General features: G+C 41.1%; 1 protein-coding gene across 3 annotated transcripts in view; it reads right to left on the bottom strand.

Moving 5' to 3' along the window:
• Window positions 1-15,487, bottom strand: part of CHRDL1 (chordin like 1) — a 155,475-nt gene that overhangs the window by 46,903 nt on the left and 93,085 nt on the right. For 2 of the 3 annotated variants that reach the window (XM_006082234.3, XM_014459367.2), the window contains exons 5-6: window positions 3,616-3,761; window positions 2,031-2,124 (exon numbers count right to left, since the gene is read on the bottom strand). In XM_006082234.3, the coding sequence (XP_006082296.3) occupies window positions 2,031-2,124; window positions 3,616-3,761 (240 nt within the window). The remainder of the gene's footprint in view (window positions 1-2,030; window positions 2,125-3,615; window positions 3,762-15,487) is intronic. The other variant, XM_023758604.1, reaches the window with a different exon arrangement.

Here is a 15,487-nt window from a genome sequence, read left to right as displayed (position 1 = left end):
AGTTCGCATGTCACCTCTGACACGCGTGTCATAGGTTCGCCATCACTGTTTTAAGCTCTTCTCTGCCCAAGGCCTTTAAACTTGCTTTTCTTTCTGCTTAGAATGATCTACGCACAGGATGTTTGCATGGATGGCTCCTTTTCATTTTTCAAGTCTGAGCTTAAATGTTATCTCAGAAAGGCCTTCCCAATCATTCAACCTAAATGCCCTCACCTCTTATTCTCTATATCAGTCCTTTGTTGATTTTCTTCATAGTACAGTTGTCCCTCAGAATTCCCGGAGGATTGGTTCAGGATCCCCCAGCGGCTACCAATATTTGAGAATGCTCAAGTCCCTCATATAAAATGTGTATTTGCATATAACCCATATATACATATAGGTTACACCAGGGTATGCCTATATAGCACTTCAATCTGTAGTTAATTGAACCTGCAGATGCATACTGCATGGATATGGAGGACCAAGTGAAATTAAACTGTTCATATTTAGATATTTGTTTACTTTTTGTACATTCTTTGTCTTCTCTGTTAAGATGTAAGTTCCATAAGAGCAAAGAACATATCTTTGCTGCTCTATATGCCAGATATGGTTTTACAGGTTGTGACTCCACAAGGGTGCCACAGCTAAGGTGGTGTATTCACAAGGATTTTCTGGCAAATGGAAGCAAAGTATCTTAAGTAAGAGAATCCCTTTTGTAATTTGCATAAAGATGCTATAGAGTCTTGGAGGTGCCCTGTGTGTGCACTATATTCAATAATATCTATTCAGCTTCTAGCACAATGTTGAGCATACAGTAGATGCTCAATAAATATGTTGATTGAATGAAAGGAAAGAAGACAAAAGCAGATACTGCCACAGGGAAAATGGGAAAAAGGAGGGACACAGAACTGCTAATAGATTTGGTAATTTGAGAATATGCAATAAAGGGGAAATTAATGGTGGTTATGTTTGATCTTAGAAGCCTAGAAACAATAGTGGTGTCATTCAATATTAAATAAATGGAAGTCAAAGAAGAAAAAACTGTCTTGAGAAAATTACTATTCTATTTTAGATATAATTTGAGAAAATAATGCTTTACATATTACTTTTATTGAGTTTATCACAATACCGCCATGGGGTTTTATGAATACACTAGAGGCCCAGTGCATGAAATTTGTGCAGGAGAGGGCCCCTCAGCCCGGTCTGTGCACTCTCGCAATCCGGGAGCCCTCGAGGGCCTAAACCAGCAATTGGACATCCCTTTCACCATCCGGGACCGCTGGCTCCTAACCGCTCACCTGCCTACTCACTCCTAATTGCTCACTTGCCTGACTGATCACCCCTAACCCCTCTGCCTGGCTGCCTGATCGCCTGTAACCACTCTAACTGACTGCCTGCCTGATTACCCCTAACCCCTCTGCCTGCCTGCCTGCTTGATCGCCCCTAACCACTCTTCCTGCCTGATTGCCCCTAACGGCTCTGCCTGCCTGATGGCCCCTAACTGCTCTGCCTGACTGCCTGATCACCCCTAACCACTCTGCCTGCCTGCCTGATAGCCTCTAACAGCTTGCCTGCCTGGCTGCTCAGTGTGCGTTATAGCAACCGGTCGTTCCACCGTTCGGTTGATTTGCATATTACCCTTTCATTACATAGGATATAAATTTGCCCTGCACAATCTTCAAAATAGTTATGTCAATGCTTTGCAAGGCCCATTCTGTCTTTTAAGGCATGGAAATGGCCTGCATTTTACAATACAATAATATGGGGACCAAACTAGAAGGGATTAAGGAAAGAGAGAATAAGACATGCATTTTCACAGTAGATGATTCCCACCCCACCTCTCCTGCCACACTCCTGTGGTTTCTATAAGGTGGTGGCCCTTAAAATCAGTGCTTTTATTTTTTTTTCTGCATGAAAGCATCCCTACAAACTAAAGCTACTACAGAAAGTTGACTCTTCCTAGAACACTGGGCAGATATTTTCCTCTCTTCTAAGTCTTGCTACTCAGATTGGCAGCACCTTGGGTCTTGAGATATAGATGGGATACCTACCTCTGCATACCCGGCAGCAGGAATCTGGAACAGAGACAGGGAATGCACAGCTTAATTTGGGGCAAGTCTTGAGACCACAGTACACATTTCCCTCCTGCCAAGAAGAAACAGAATTAAGGTCAGAAGGCGGCTTAAAGAGGTACCTGGAATGAGAAGAGGCTCAAAACATGGCATGTCCTTCCACACTGGTCTCCCACAGTTGGTTCTAGGTACTTTCTAAATTTTACTAGGTATTACTTTGTTCTATTCACTATTTTACCACACCAGAGATTAAGAAAGAGAAGAATTGTCAATCTTCTTTGTGCATCCTGGTCTAAGATATCACAAAGTGGTCAGTGTGAGGACTGCCATGGGCCTCCAAACCACCAAATACAGTCTTGTTCCTCTGTCCTCTGATCATTGTATCCCTTGGTCCTCGTCATACTTCAGCTGGATGTTGGGGATTTTGGGGAATGTGGATTTGCATGATAGCCACCTTTTGTAACTCTCACTAGTCTCTCATCCAAACCCAAGATACAAGCTCTCTGGGGTAATACAAGACTATACAAATGATCTGAATTGACAGCTCAGTCAAGCACAAGGCAAAGGAGAGGATAAAATTTACTTGCTGTTATGCCTGTTTTTGCATAATCTACATTCCCTAAAGTTCTATGTTCCAAACATTATTTTTTAAGCCTTGTTCTTAGTTCTTAGAAGCATATAATTCTGGGGCTAGAAGGGTTTCTAAAAGTTCAGGAAGGCAAGATCACAACCAAATTATCCCAAACTACTGAGATACTATATTTTTACTAAAAACCCCTATGGATCTGGATCTTCCAAGGCGTCTGATGTCTGAAGTACACAATCTCGAACTTGAAAATCCCTGTAACTCATATTTGTGAATTATAATCACCCTTGGAAATCCAGCATTAAATGCCCCTTAGAGGAAAAACAGTTGTTTCTACATTTAACTTCATTCCCTAACACTTCAGTTTAAATACTCATTTAACTCCATTTTCTGGTTCTATCTATTTCATTCTCTGGACTGCACAATTAGATGAAGATATAATCAGTATACTTCATTGCTTAAGTATATACACTCTTTTGACAAGTAATGTCACAGGATCAGTCATGTTTTGTCAAGAGAGTTCTCATTGAAGGGCACCAGGTATGAACTGGTCAATGGAATACTTCAGAGATGAAACTAAGAAACTGCCTATTTTCTTGTGAATTTCACTGAATGGCCCTAGATCGTGCCAGTGACTTTTCCACCCATAGTATCTATCCCTAAAGCTTCAAATGAAGGCTTTACTGCTGTAACTACTGTTTTTTAAAAAGTGCATATCAAGACCACCAATTCATCACTGTCCTTTAAGCAGTCCCAAAGCTTTAAGACCAGAATATGACTGGGTCTGACCTCTTCAACAGAGTTATTCAGGGTGGATGAAATCAGGGTGTCTGGATTGACAGGAATGCTATGATTTAAATGCAATTCATATTCCATTCAAACACCCTACAATGCAAGCTCAAACTAAAGGTATTAGTACAGAGGAAGCTTTCTTATTTGGGTAGGGGCTATCAGGAACGTTAAGATGCAGGGTCTTACCGAACAGCTGCACTGGGTGCACTGATTGGGTTGCCGGTTCTGAAAGAGTCCTTCAGCCATGAACAGCTCACCATGTTGGTAAGTGGTCCCATTGTACTCACACGACTTGCTGGTTACCTTATTGTTCACTGGGAGTAAGGAGTCTTCTGGGACAGGGTGGAGAAAAAAACATACCAAGTATTGGCATCATTGCAAAGAATTTCATAAATCCCAACAGTAGATGGGGCTGTACCACACTGAGGGCATTAAAAGATAGTCCCTAATTCAGTGGCTGATGATGAAAAAATACAGACATGCCTCACTTTATCGTACTTCACTTTATTCTGCTCCATAAGTGTGTATATATATATATATATATATATATATATATATATATATATATATAGAAGGCATGAGCCTCCACCCGCAAAAAGATTACAACTTGCTTTATTGTGATACTCGCTTTATTAAAGTGGTCTGGAACCAATCCCACGGTATCTCTGAGATATGCATATATTAAAGCAGCCAGACAAGAATAGTAACTGACATGACCATCATCCACTTGTTTCATTTGTTGAGCATTTATTGAACAACTACTCTCTGTGATAGGCGTTAGAGAGAGACCAGATAAGGAGGACAAGGACCTTGCATTGATGGAGCTAACATTGATGGAGCTAACAGATCTATAGAAATAAGGTATTAACTTGCCTAGAAGGAGGGATATATATATATATATATATATATATATATATATATATATATAATATGCTAAGTGTTTGACCGGTTGCTATGATGTGCACTGGCCACCAGTGGGAAGATGATCAACACAGGAGCTGCTGTGATGTGCACTGGACATTTACAAGAAATGGCATTGCAGACCTAGTGCCCACAAAGCAACACTTGGCTTCCCCCAAGTGGGACACAGGCCCCACCACCACCCTGGAGCAACACCCCACCAAATCATAGCCGAAGCTGCCGAGACCCCGTGGTGTAAAATGCAGCCCACAGCCCAACCTAGCTTGGAAAAGGTCGCTGTGGGAGCCGGGTAATGATGTCACATAGAAATGCCCAGCTTCCTTTCCCTAACTATGACTAGCCTCCTTGCAGTTTCTTCAGCCCAGTAACACAACTTGCTTTATAGCCAGGTGGAAACATTTACACTTTAACCAAATTTCTGTGAAGTGTTTTCCCATGCCTCATCTCATTTGATCCTCACAGAAGTCCTGGAGTAGGTAGATAGGAGACTTGGTGGAATCCTATTTTCTTTACATTAGCTGGAAAACAGAGATTTAGAAAGCTTAGAAACTTGACCTGACTGAAAAGAAATAAGAAATGGTGGACCTTGAAAATGGCTTCAGGTTTTCTCACTGCACAGAATATAGTAAAACACTGCTACAGTTAAATATTTTACCCTTTGTTCTCCCTGCATGATCTACAATAATAATCTGCTTCATGTTGATATTTACTGCTGTGTTTCTGACAATTACCTGAAAGAGAAGTTGGGGTGCTTCACCAGTCTGGAAAAAGTTTAGCTAAATCAGAAAGCAGGTCTAATTAAGAAAATTTATCTATATCCTATATAATAAAGAGGTAATATGCAAATTGACCATCACTCCAACTCACAAGATGGCCGCCCCCATGTGGTCAAAGATGGCCTCCCCCTTGTGGACACAAGATGGCCTGCAGGGGAGCTCAGTTGTGGGCAATCAGGCCAGCAGGAGATCCAGTTAGGGGTGACTGGGCCAGCAGGGGAGAGCAGTTGGAGGCAACAAGGTCGGCAGGGGAGGGCAGTTGGGGATGACCAGGCCTGCAGGGGAGGGCAGTTGGGGGAACCAGGCCTCCAGGGTAGGGCATTTGGGGGGACCAAGCCTGCAGGGGAGGACAGTTGGGGGCAACCAGGCTGCAGGGGAGGGCTGTTGGGGGTCACCAGGCCAGCAGGAGAGGGCAGTTGGGGGGGGCCAGGCCTAGCAGGGGAGGGCAGTTGGGGGAGATCGGGCCAGCAGGGGAGCAGTTAGGTGTTAATCAGGCTGGCAAGGGAGTGGTTAGAGGGTGATCAGGCTGGCAGACAGAAGCTGTTAGGGGCAAGCAGGCAGGCAGGCAGGTGAGTGGTTGGGAGCCAGCAATCCCGGTTTGGAGAGGGATGTCTGACATCCCCCGAGGGCTCCCAGATTGGAGAGGTGCAGGCTGGGCTGAGGGACACCCCTCTCCAGTGCACAAATTTTGTGCACCGGGCCTCTAGTATATATATAAAGCTCTCTGTGGTGCCAATCACACACATGTGTTTCCATCTGTCATTGTCGATTGTGAATTTGGTTGACCCTTCTATTATAGAGAAAGGGCGAATAATGATATTAAAATATTTCTTCTAATTAATTTTCTTTCAATGTGCACAAATTCTTGAACCAGGCCTCTAGTCTATTATAATTACCCTGGTAACTGTATTCCCTACCATGTTTTATATCACTTGGTATGTGTTTGAATGCTTATTCTAGCCTCTGGAATCTTTGGTTATTTTTAATCCCTCCACAAAAATTACACACTCCCTTCCACTCTTTTCCACCCATTGAAGTCCTATCTAATTTTGACAGCTCAGTAAAAGTTCCTTTTCCTACAGGAAGCATTCCCTAATAGCTCCAGCCCCAAATCTGGATCTTTTAAGGTATCTGATGTCTGAAGCACACAATCTGGCACTTGAACATAACTGTAACTCATATTCGTGAATTATAGTCACCTAGCTAACAATTTACAAAGAGATTTCACATACATTATTAGAATGGAGCCTCATAACGACCTTGTCAATCAAATAAGGCAGATTTTTATCTTCATTTTTCATTTGAGGGGAACAAGTTTCTGAGGTTGAAAGACTTATCTGAAGTCACCAAGCTAGTGAGTGATGAAAAAAGGAATGGAAATCTTAATCTCCTCATCCTAAATTCCATCTTTCTTTCTAACAGCACATGTATACATGTGTATGTATTGTTTTTTGAGGACTGGAACTCTTCCTTATATAAATATTTTCTCCATGGAATCTAGTGTAGGATTGTAGCAAAAAGTCAATGCACTTGGTGAGTTGACTCTACGTGAATGATCTCAAAATTCTTTTCACTGGACTTTCCCAAAGTGCATGGTGCATCTGCATGCAAATACACACACACACACATACACACACACACCAAACAACAGTGAACAAGTTCCCATATTAAACTAACCATTGATGTACGAATTAATAAAAGATGCAAGCAGAGCTTGGAAAAATGCCTGCTTCAGGATATGGAAGAATATAAATCAGGGAAGTTGTGTTTCATTAGCAGAAGGTTTTGAGAGTTAGAACCTCCTTCCTTTCCCATTAGTCAAAATTATAATGAAAATGAGTCCATCTTATAGGTAAATTATACAACTGTTTAAACTATACAAAATGGCATTATGCTCAGGATGTAGGTAAAAATGATAAAGGGTAATAAAAATAATAATTCAATAGCCAGCACTTATAGAGTTTTAATTAATATGCCAGGCATCATGCTGAGTGGTTTTCTATGCATTATTTTATTGGATCTTACTAATAATGTTGTCATAAAGACACTATAATTTTACCATTTTTGTGATGAGAAAACTAAGGATTAAGAAATTAATTGACTTGCCCCAGGTCATGCAACTTGTAAGTGGTAGCACCATGATCTGAACTGATGTTTGACTGATTCTAGAATCTTCCCTCCTAGCCACTATCAAGGTGGATGTCAATCATATCAAACCTATAACAAGGAAGGTATCATTTAATTAAAAAACCAAAACCAATAGAACATAAAGTTTGTCTTGCCTTCTAGAATGTTTTTGCCTAAAATACCCAGAAAACTGGTATCACACTTTCTTTGGCTTCAGTGACTCTGGTGACTAACTCAATTATATACTTTCCTACATAAACTTATCTAGCTTCAATTTCTGAGTAACTCACCCCTTGGATATTAACTACTTATTAATGACCCCTTACAGACTACAAAGTAAATTCCTTAATTTTGCCTTAAAAAGAAGCAGCTTTAACTCCTAGAAAGAGTTCAACTCATACTAATTGACCCTCTGATCTGGTCTATGAGTCCTGCTCTTGCCCCAAATACACACAAGCAGACAGCTACAACTAGTAGAGAGGAGTGAATGAAACCCACTGGGGAAAGGACAGGAGCAGGGTCATTTGCCCCCTGGGATCTAATTATATAAAATCTCAGTATTTTTTGATGATAGAAAACTAGATGATCTACAAAATAATATTTGCCATGAATCTTACAAAAGCTGGTGAATCTTTGCAATACCAAAAGGAAAAACAGTTTTCAATTACTTTGTCTCAAAAAAATGTGAAATGAGTTTTGAATTTGACCCCCCTAAAGGGATCAAAGGCAAGGCAACCTCAGGGAGAGGTTTTCTAGTGGAAGCATGACCTTGAGAGTCTTTCTTACAATAGTCTTCGGAGTAACCTGGCATTGAAGTTTATTAGTCAATAAGAGATGGGGGGAAAGCAAAAGAGAGGAAGATAGAACAATAAAGAAAGAAACCACTTATTTCATGTTTAATACTTGTTTTATACAATAAATCTAACATCTTCCCATTTATTCTTATTGCATTTTCTACTGTCCCTAATGGGATGGGGGGGGGGAGGAATAATGAAAATGAAGCTACTAATGTCCCAAAAGTTTAGGCCCATGTTACATAGCTTTTTATTAGGAGAGGCAACTCAGAAAAATAGCTTTTGTACTTCAAAATGTGTGCTATTTATGTTATAACTAGGGGAAGAAAAGAAAATTGGTACCTGGAAAGATAACTGTGCTCTCATGTTTACTGCAGCTTTTTCCACAATAACTGACTATATATACATACATACATATATATATGTATGTATTAGAGGCCTGTTGCACGAAGAGATTCGTGCAATAGGCCTTCATTTCCCCTGGTTGCTGGCACCGGTTTGCCTCCGGCACCATGGGCCCAGGCCTTCGCTCTGGCCGAGTTCTGGCTGGAGCCCGCCCCAGAAACGTCAGGCTTCACTGCTCTGCCGGCCCAGGAAATGTCAGCCCTTGCTGCTCTGCCCACCCCGGGGCCGTGAGGCCTCGCTGTTCCGCTGGCCCCAGGCCATCAGGCTTCACTCTACAGCTTGGAGCCTACGTATGCAAATTAACCGCCATCTTTGTTGGTGGTTAATTTGCATATCGCTCTGATTAGCCAATGGGAGGTGTAGCAAAGGTACGGTCAATTACCATGTTTGTCTATTATTAGATAGGATATATATATATATATATATATATATATATATATAATCCAAGTGTCCATTGATGGATAAATGGATAAAGAAATCATGAGCCAGATATATATATGTGCATATATATATATATATATATATATATATATATATCATTCAGCCTTTAAAAAGAGGTCCTGTGGGCAAAGGAAACTAAGGAGAAAATAAACAAATGGAACTACATTAAAATAGAAAGCTTCTGCACAGCAAAAGAAATCATTAACAAAATGAAAAGGGAGCCCACTGAATGGGAGAAAATATTTGGCAATGATACATCTGATAAAGGTTTAATATCCAAAATATATAAGGAAACCATACAACTTAACAAAAGGAAGACAAACAATCCAGTTAAAACTGGGCAAAGAATCTAAACAGATACTTCTCCAAAGTAGACATACAGATGGCCAAGAGACATATAAAAAATGCTCAAAGTCACTAATCATCTGAGAGATGCAAATTAAAATGACAATGAGGTATCCTCTCACACCTGTCGGAATGGCTATCATCAACAAACCAACAAATGACAAGTGCTAGCAAGGATATGGGGAAATGGGAACCCTAGTACTCTGCTGGTGGGAATGCAGACTGGTACAGTCATTATGGAAAACAGTATGGAGTTTCCTCAAAAAATTAAAAATGGAACTGCCATTTGACCCAGTGACCCAATTTCTAGGAATATATCCTAAGAAACCTAAAACACTAATCAGAAAGAATGTATACACCCCTATGTTCATAGCAGCACAATTTACAATAGCTAAGATCTGGAAACAGTCCAAGTGCCCATCAGGAGATGAGTGGATAAAAAAGCTGTCATACGTTTACACCATGGAATACTATGCAGCAGTAAAAAAGAAGAATCTCTTACCCTTTGAGACAGCATGGAGGGACGTGGAGAGTATTATGCTAAGTGAAATAAGCCATAAAAAGGTAAATAGCACTTAATCTCACTGATATGTGGAATCTAATGATCAAAATAAATTGATGAACAAAATAGACCCAGAGAGATAAATGCATAGAAGAGACTGCAGAATCTCAGAGGGAAGATGAGAGAGGGTGGGTGGGTGGGAAGAGATCAATCAAAGAACTTGTATGCATATATGCATAACCCATCACAGGCAACAGGGTGGTGAAGACCCAGGGCAGGGGGTGGAGGCAGGCTAGAAGAGGTCAATGGGGGGGAAGGGGGACATATGTAATATTTTCAACAATAAAGGTTTAATAAAAGAGGCCCCGAGGTCTGTGTTGCTAAGTGGTTAGAGCATTGGCCTGGTCACAGGTTCAATTCCTGGTCAAGGGCACATACTTTGGTTTGCAGGTTTGGTGCTGGCCCCGGTGGGTGCACATGTGGGAGGCAAGCAACCAATTGATGTGTTCTGTATCTCTCACCTCTCTCTCTGTCTCTCCCTCTCTCTCTCTCTCTCTTCCCTTCCCTCCCTCCCTTCCACTCTCTCTAAAAATCAGTGGAAAAATATCCTCAGGTGAGGTTAAAAAAAAAAGAGGTCCTGCAGACTTAAGGATAGAGAGCAGGCAGACAGCTCTGGTAGGGGGATGTTGGAGGGGTTGAGCAAAAAAGCAAAAGAGAGAGAGAGAACTCATGGACATGGATAACAGTGTGGTGATGGCAAGGGGGAGGGGTGTGGGTAGAGGCCCTGTCATTTGCAACAATATGGATGAACCTGAAGGATGTTATGCTAATTGAAATAAACCAGATATGGAAAGAAAAAATACCTGTGTGATCTCACTTATATGTACATTTTTTTGAAAGTTGAATATATAGAAGCACATAATAGAACAGTGGTTACCATGGGCAGGAGGTGGGGGAAATTGGGAGATGTTTGTCAAGAGGTACAAAGTTGCAGTTAAGATAGATTTCAGGTGCTCTCACCACAAAATAAATAGTGAAAATGTGAGTAGATGATGTTAATTAGCTTGAGTGTAGCAATCCTTTTTTTAAGATTTTTAAATTGACTTTTAGAGACAGGAAGGTAAAGGGAAAGAGAGGGAGAGAAACATTGATGTGGGAGAGAAACATTGATAGGCTGCCTCCTGCACACCCCACTGCTGGGGATTGAGCCTGCCTCTGGGCATGTGCCCTATTTGGGAGTTGAACCGGCAACCTTTTGGTGCATGGGATGACGACAAACACACTGAGTCACACCAGCCAGGGCGAGTGTAGTAATCTTTTCAATATGTATATGCATATCAAGTCATCATGTTGTACACCTTAAACATATACAATTTTTACTAAAGAATTAAAAAAAAACACTTGGGGGCATGATCACTGAGTCATAACCCAAGCTCTGATATATCCTTGTACAAGCCACTTTGCCTCTTTGGGCCTCAATTTTTCTACTAATGAGATGTGGGACTCAAATCTCCCCTTGCATTTTTAGAGGGCCAACACAGATGCAAGGAATCACAGAAGAAAGAAAAGCCACCTTGTACTCTACCCTCTCCTATCCCAGATTTTCCAAGGTGGCTGGACTTCTAACCAACTATCCTTAACGCACATTGTGTTCCTGGCTGAAAACTGACAGAGAATCAATCAAAGCTGGCTTTAGGGCTCCTCAAGAAAATGCTACAACACAAATGACCAGGCTGCATGGCATCTAGCTTCAGCCATCTCCTGTATTTCCAGTCAAATTCCACACAGCAGTCTGAGCGTAGGAAGGGTATCATGGGGTAATCAAACAAAAAGCAATAATACATCTGAGTACAGTTGTGTTGGAAAAAGAAACTTTCTTCTCCCACAGGGAGGCATGGTCTTACACATATGTAAGCAGAAGTATGATTTCTGGGGTGCTCAGAAAATTCTCTTTTCCTAAATATCGCTTACCTCCTTTCTCTCATGGATGCCTAAAATGCCATCATTAGAAGTCCATTACTTTGGGATATATGGTTGTCTTTTTGCAATAAGATTTTATAATCCTAAAACTTCTGTGAGAGTCTATACATTGTCACTAACATCTCAGTGTGAATAACTTTTCCGCAGGCTATTTTCCCCTTCAGAGAAACTGGAAAATTTCACTAATAAGTCTGTGCTACCATCTTACTTCTGTTGGTACACCATTCTCTCCCCTCTTGGCACTACCTTTCTTCCCACCTTCTGGAACCCTAAATCCTCATGCTGGTTAACGTCTTCACTCTCTCTACCCTCAAATATCTATTTTCTAAGTGGAGCAGTTCTTGGCTAGTCAGAAAGACTTCTTGTATATCAGGAGACAAACAAGCTCCCACTATTTTTTTAATATTTTTTATTGACTTTAGAGAGGAAGGGAGAGGGAGAGATAGAAACATCAATGATGAGAGAGAATCATTGATCTGCTGCCTCCTGCACGCCCCCTACTGGGGGTCTAGCCTGCAACCCAGGCATGTGCCCTTGGCTGGAATCGAACCTGGGACCCCTCAGTCTCCAGGCTGACGCTCTATCCACTGAGCCAAACCGGCCAGGGCCAAGCTCCCACTATTAATGTGATAAATACAAATCTGTCCAGAGCTCCCAGGGGTCAGTTGTTAATCTCCTTGACTGCAAGCCCTCCCTTCTTTTACCCTTGTTAATACTACTTGGGTTTCTACTTTGCTTTTGATGGATGAGCCTTATGGATGAAAAAAAGATATGTATAAATTCAGTGACCTCACTAGGTGATCCCATCATAAATTCCTAACTGAGCAGCTCATGGTGCATCGTCCTGCCTCAAGCTTATAACTTCCTTACTAAAAGGTTAATCTTTCCCTTAAGCGATCCCTGTCCAATATTCTTGTGCATCTACATTAGTACACCTTTGAAATGCCTCTTTCTCATTCCCCTGGGAGGCATAGCCACCCTCAAGCAAGCACATAATCCTGTTAAGGATCCTGTAATCAGATCCCAGCATTGCTTTCTCCCACCTTCAGGTAATCTCCCTCACATTCCCTCCTTAATTCCAAATGTATAAAGAAACTGCAAAACCGTCATTCTTAGGAGCATTTGAGATCTTGCTTCCCAACAATGTCATCAGTTTGGCTCAAATAAACTAAGAAACTCTTGCCCTGGCTGGGTAGCGCAGTTGATTAGAGTGTCGCCCTGATATGCCAAGGTGGTGGGTTTGATCCTGGATCAGGGCACACACAAGAATCAACCAATGTATGCATAAATAAGTGGAACAACAAATTTCTCTCTGTCTCTCTCAAATCAATACATTAAAAAATTTTTAAAATATTCTCTACAGGTTAGGACATTTCTTGTTTTGACAGCCTGATGCTGATGTTTCTGGTCTGGTTCTCTGTCATTCTACTGATGTAGTCCCAGTACATGTGCAGGTCATTTGGGAGATGGTGGTGGAGGGGGGATGTGGAGATGAGGTTAAAAGGCTTGAAGAAGAGGTTATATGTTCCCTTAAATTACCATGAGACAAACACACACACATAACAAAACAGAACTGTATAGTCCAAAGGACTTAACCCTAGATATCAGAAACATAGGGAGAGAATGGCAAAAGGGCTAGAAAACAAAGTCATGGGGTAGGGTGCTGGTGGTATGCAGTATTTTTCAGCTTTGTATCTCATAATGATGCAAGTAAAAAGAATTGAGCCTGGTCTCTGGGGACCACAAACATTAGGTACAAATCCTGGCTTTGGCATATCTTTACTCTGTGACCTTGGGAAAGCTACTTAATCTCTTTGCACCTCAGTTTCCTTATCTTTAAAATGAGTGTGCTATCACACCAAGGTTGCGGGCACATATAAGAAGCAACCAATGAATGCATAAATAAGTGGAACAACAAATTGATGTTTCGGTCTCTCTAAAAATCAATAAATAAAATGAGTGTGTCACCTACCTTAGATGGCTGTGAGATAATTTCTTATTATCTTATTAACAGCTCAAAAGTATGTGATACATAACAAAATTAACATTGAATGGTAAATGGTGCTGGTCTAAAAGAAGGCACCTAGAGGGAAACTATCAACTTGAAAACCATGAAAGCCTTTTCCTTGTTTTCACAGATGACTGGACAATTAGTTAAAAGGTGTTTGCTTTGTGCTTACATGTATGGTCCGTCCTGTGGGGATAAAGATAGTTAAGACACTGTTTCCCTCTTTATTCCTGTTCATTCAACAAATATTTATGGGGGTATTTTACTATACCTGGCACTAATAACTCCTTGACTATTCATTGACAATAGCTAGTAACATGTTAGGTTAGAGATACAAAGGTAAATAAGATATGTCCTTGACTTCATGGAGAATCCTGCTTTCATTGGAGGGGCGAGCACAAAAAGGTGTTAGATAATAACATATTTAAGTAACACGTATGGGGTTAAGAATGGAAGAGAGGTCAAATTATCACCAATTGCTAAATGATGTCAAGTGGGAAGAAGTGTCAAATACATCATTAGGATTCAGTTAGAAAGCATTTCCAGCTGCATTTTTCATTCAAAAATTAAATTTGAAGAGTTTATATTTTAAAAAAATATTCTACTTAAAGGCCAGGGGCTGGACTAGGTGACCATTTTGGGTCCCTCCCAACCATAGGAAAATCAATCCTATAAAACTGATCATAGTAGCCCAGTTCTATTTTACCTGGGATAGACTCTGCGGTCCCAGTCTGACTGCAGTGAGATGGTTCTCTCCTACTGGTGCTATTCAGCACCTTAGGGGAAAGTGGGGACTATTACATTGCTTTCTAAAACACATTGTTTCAAAATGTGTAAATTTGGGCTGGCTATTTGGCCTTGCCCAGCTAGAAAGAAAGCAGACAAATAAGGAAGCTAGTGGGAAACCAGTTGTGCTCCTCTGAGGAGAGCCATTATAGTGAAGGAGGGACAGTTAAGGACTGCATCTTGGTCAGGCTAGGTCAGAGCATATAGCAAGGATATGACACATCTTGCAGAATGACTGCATCCCAAACAATGGGCATCTTTAGTCCCTTTCCAAAATGGAACAATGCTCAGCCTCTGAGTCCATGTGGGTTCAGATGAGTTTTTCTTTGGGATGGTCACTAAAAGCAAAGGTACTGCTTTAAATAAGTACACCAGCTAACCCAATGATACCTATCGTTTAGATTTCTTCCTTCCAGCACTCCAACCACTATCATTGCTTTTGCCCTGAACCTCTCAAAGTCCTGACTTAACTAGATCTGTTTTACTTGGGCAGAGACTATGGCTTCCAGATCTCCTCCAAATTCTCCTCTGCCATAAAAAGTAACTCTCCTGTGGCCCATCACATTGATGTCCTGCTAGGGAAGCTTAGGACTAATCTTATTAACTAATTTATACTAAGGTACCAATAGAAGACAATGCTTGAAAACAGATTACATTTTTAGATAATTAAATTGTAACATGGAACTTTGCTGCTTTATTCAGAATGAAGCTATAGAGCAACAGGGCACGGAATGTGAAACTGTCCAGAATTTAGAGCATATGTATGGGAATTTACTGAAAATAAAGCCTCCAAGATCTGACCTAGTGGGAAGGAAGGTCTGACTTCAGAGTGCCCCACTGGGGTTCAAATTCCAACTCCAATATTAATTAGTTACCACTTATTAGCTGAGCAGATCACTTCACATTTCTGAACCTCAGTGTCCCCACCTGTAAAAGTGGGCTGATAATAGTACCTATCTCATAAGTAGTTGTG

This window comes from Myotis lucifugus, unplaced genomic scaffold (assembly GCF_000147115.1).
Source record: "Myotis lucifugus unplaced genomic scaffold, Myoluc2.0 scaffold_2, whole genome shotgun sequence".
NCBI classification, from domain to species: Eukaryota; Metazoa; Chordata; class Mammalia; order Chiroptera; family Vespertilionidae; genus Myotis; species Myotis lucifugus.
Note: the sequence above shows the minus strand (reverse complement) of the source record. Positions and strands in the feature narration are given on the sequence as shown.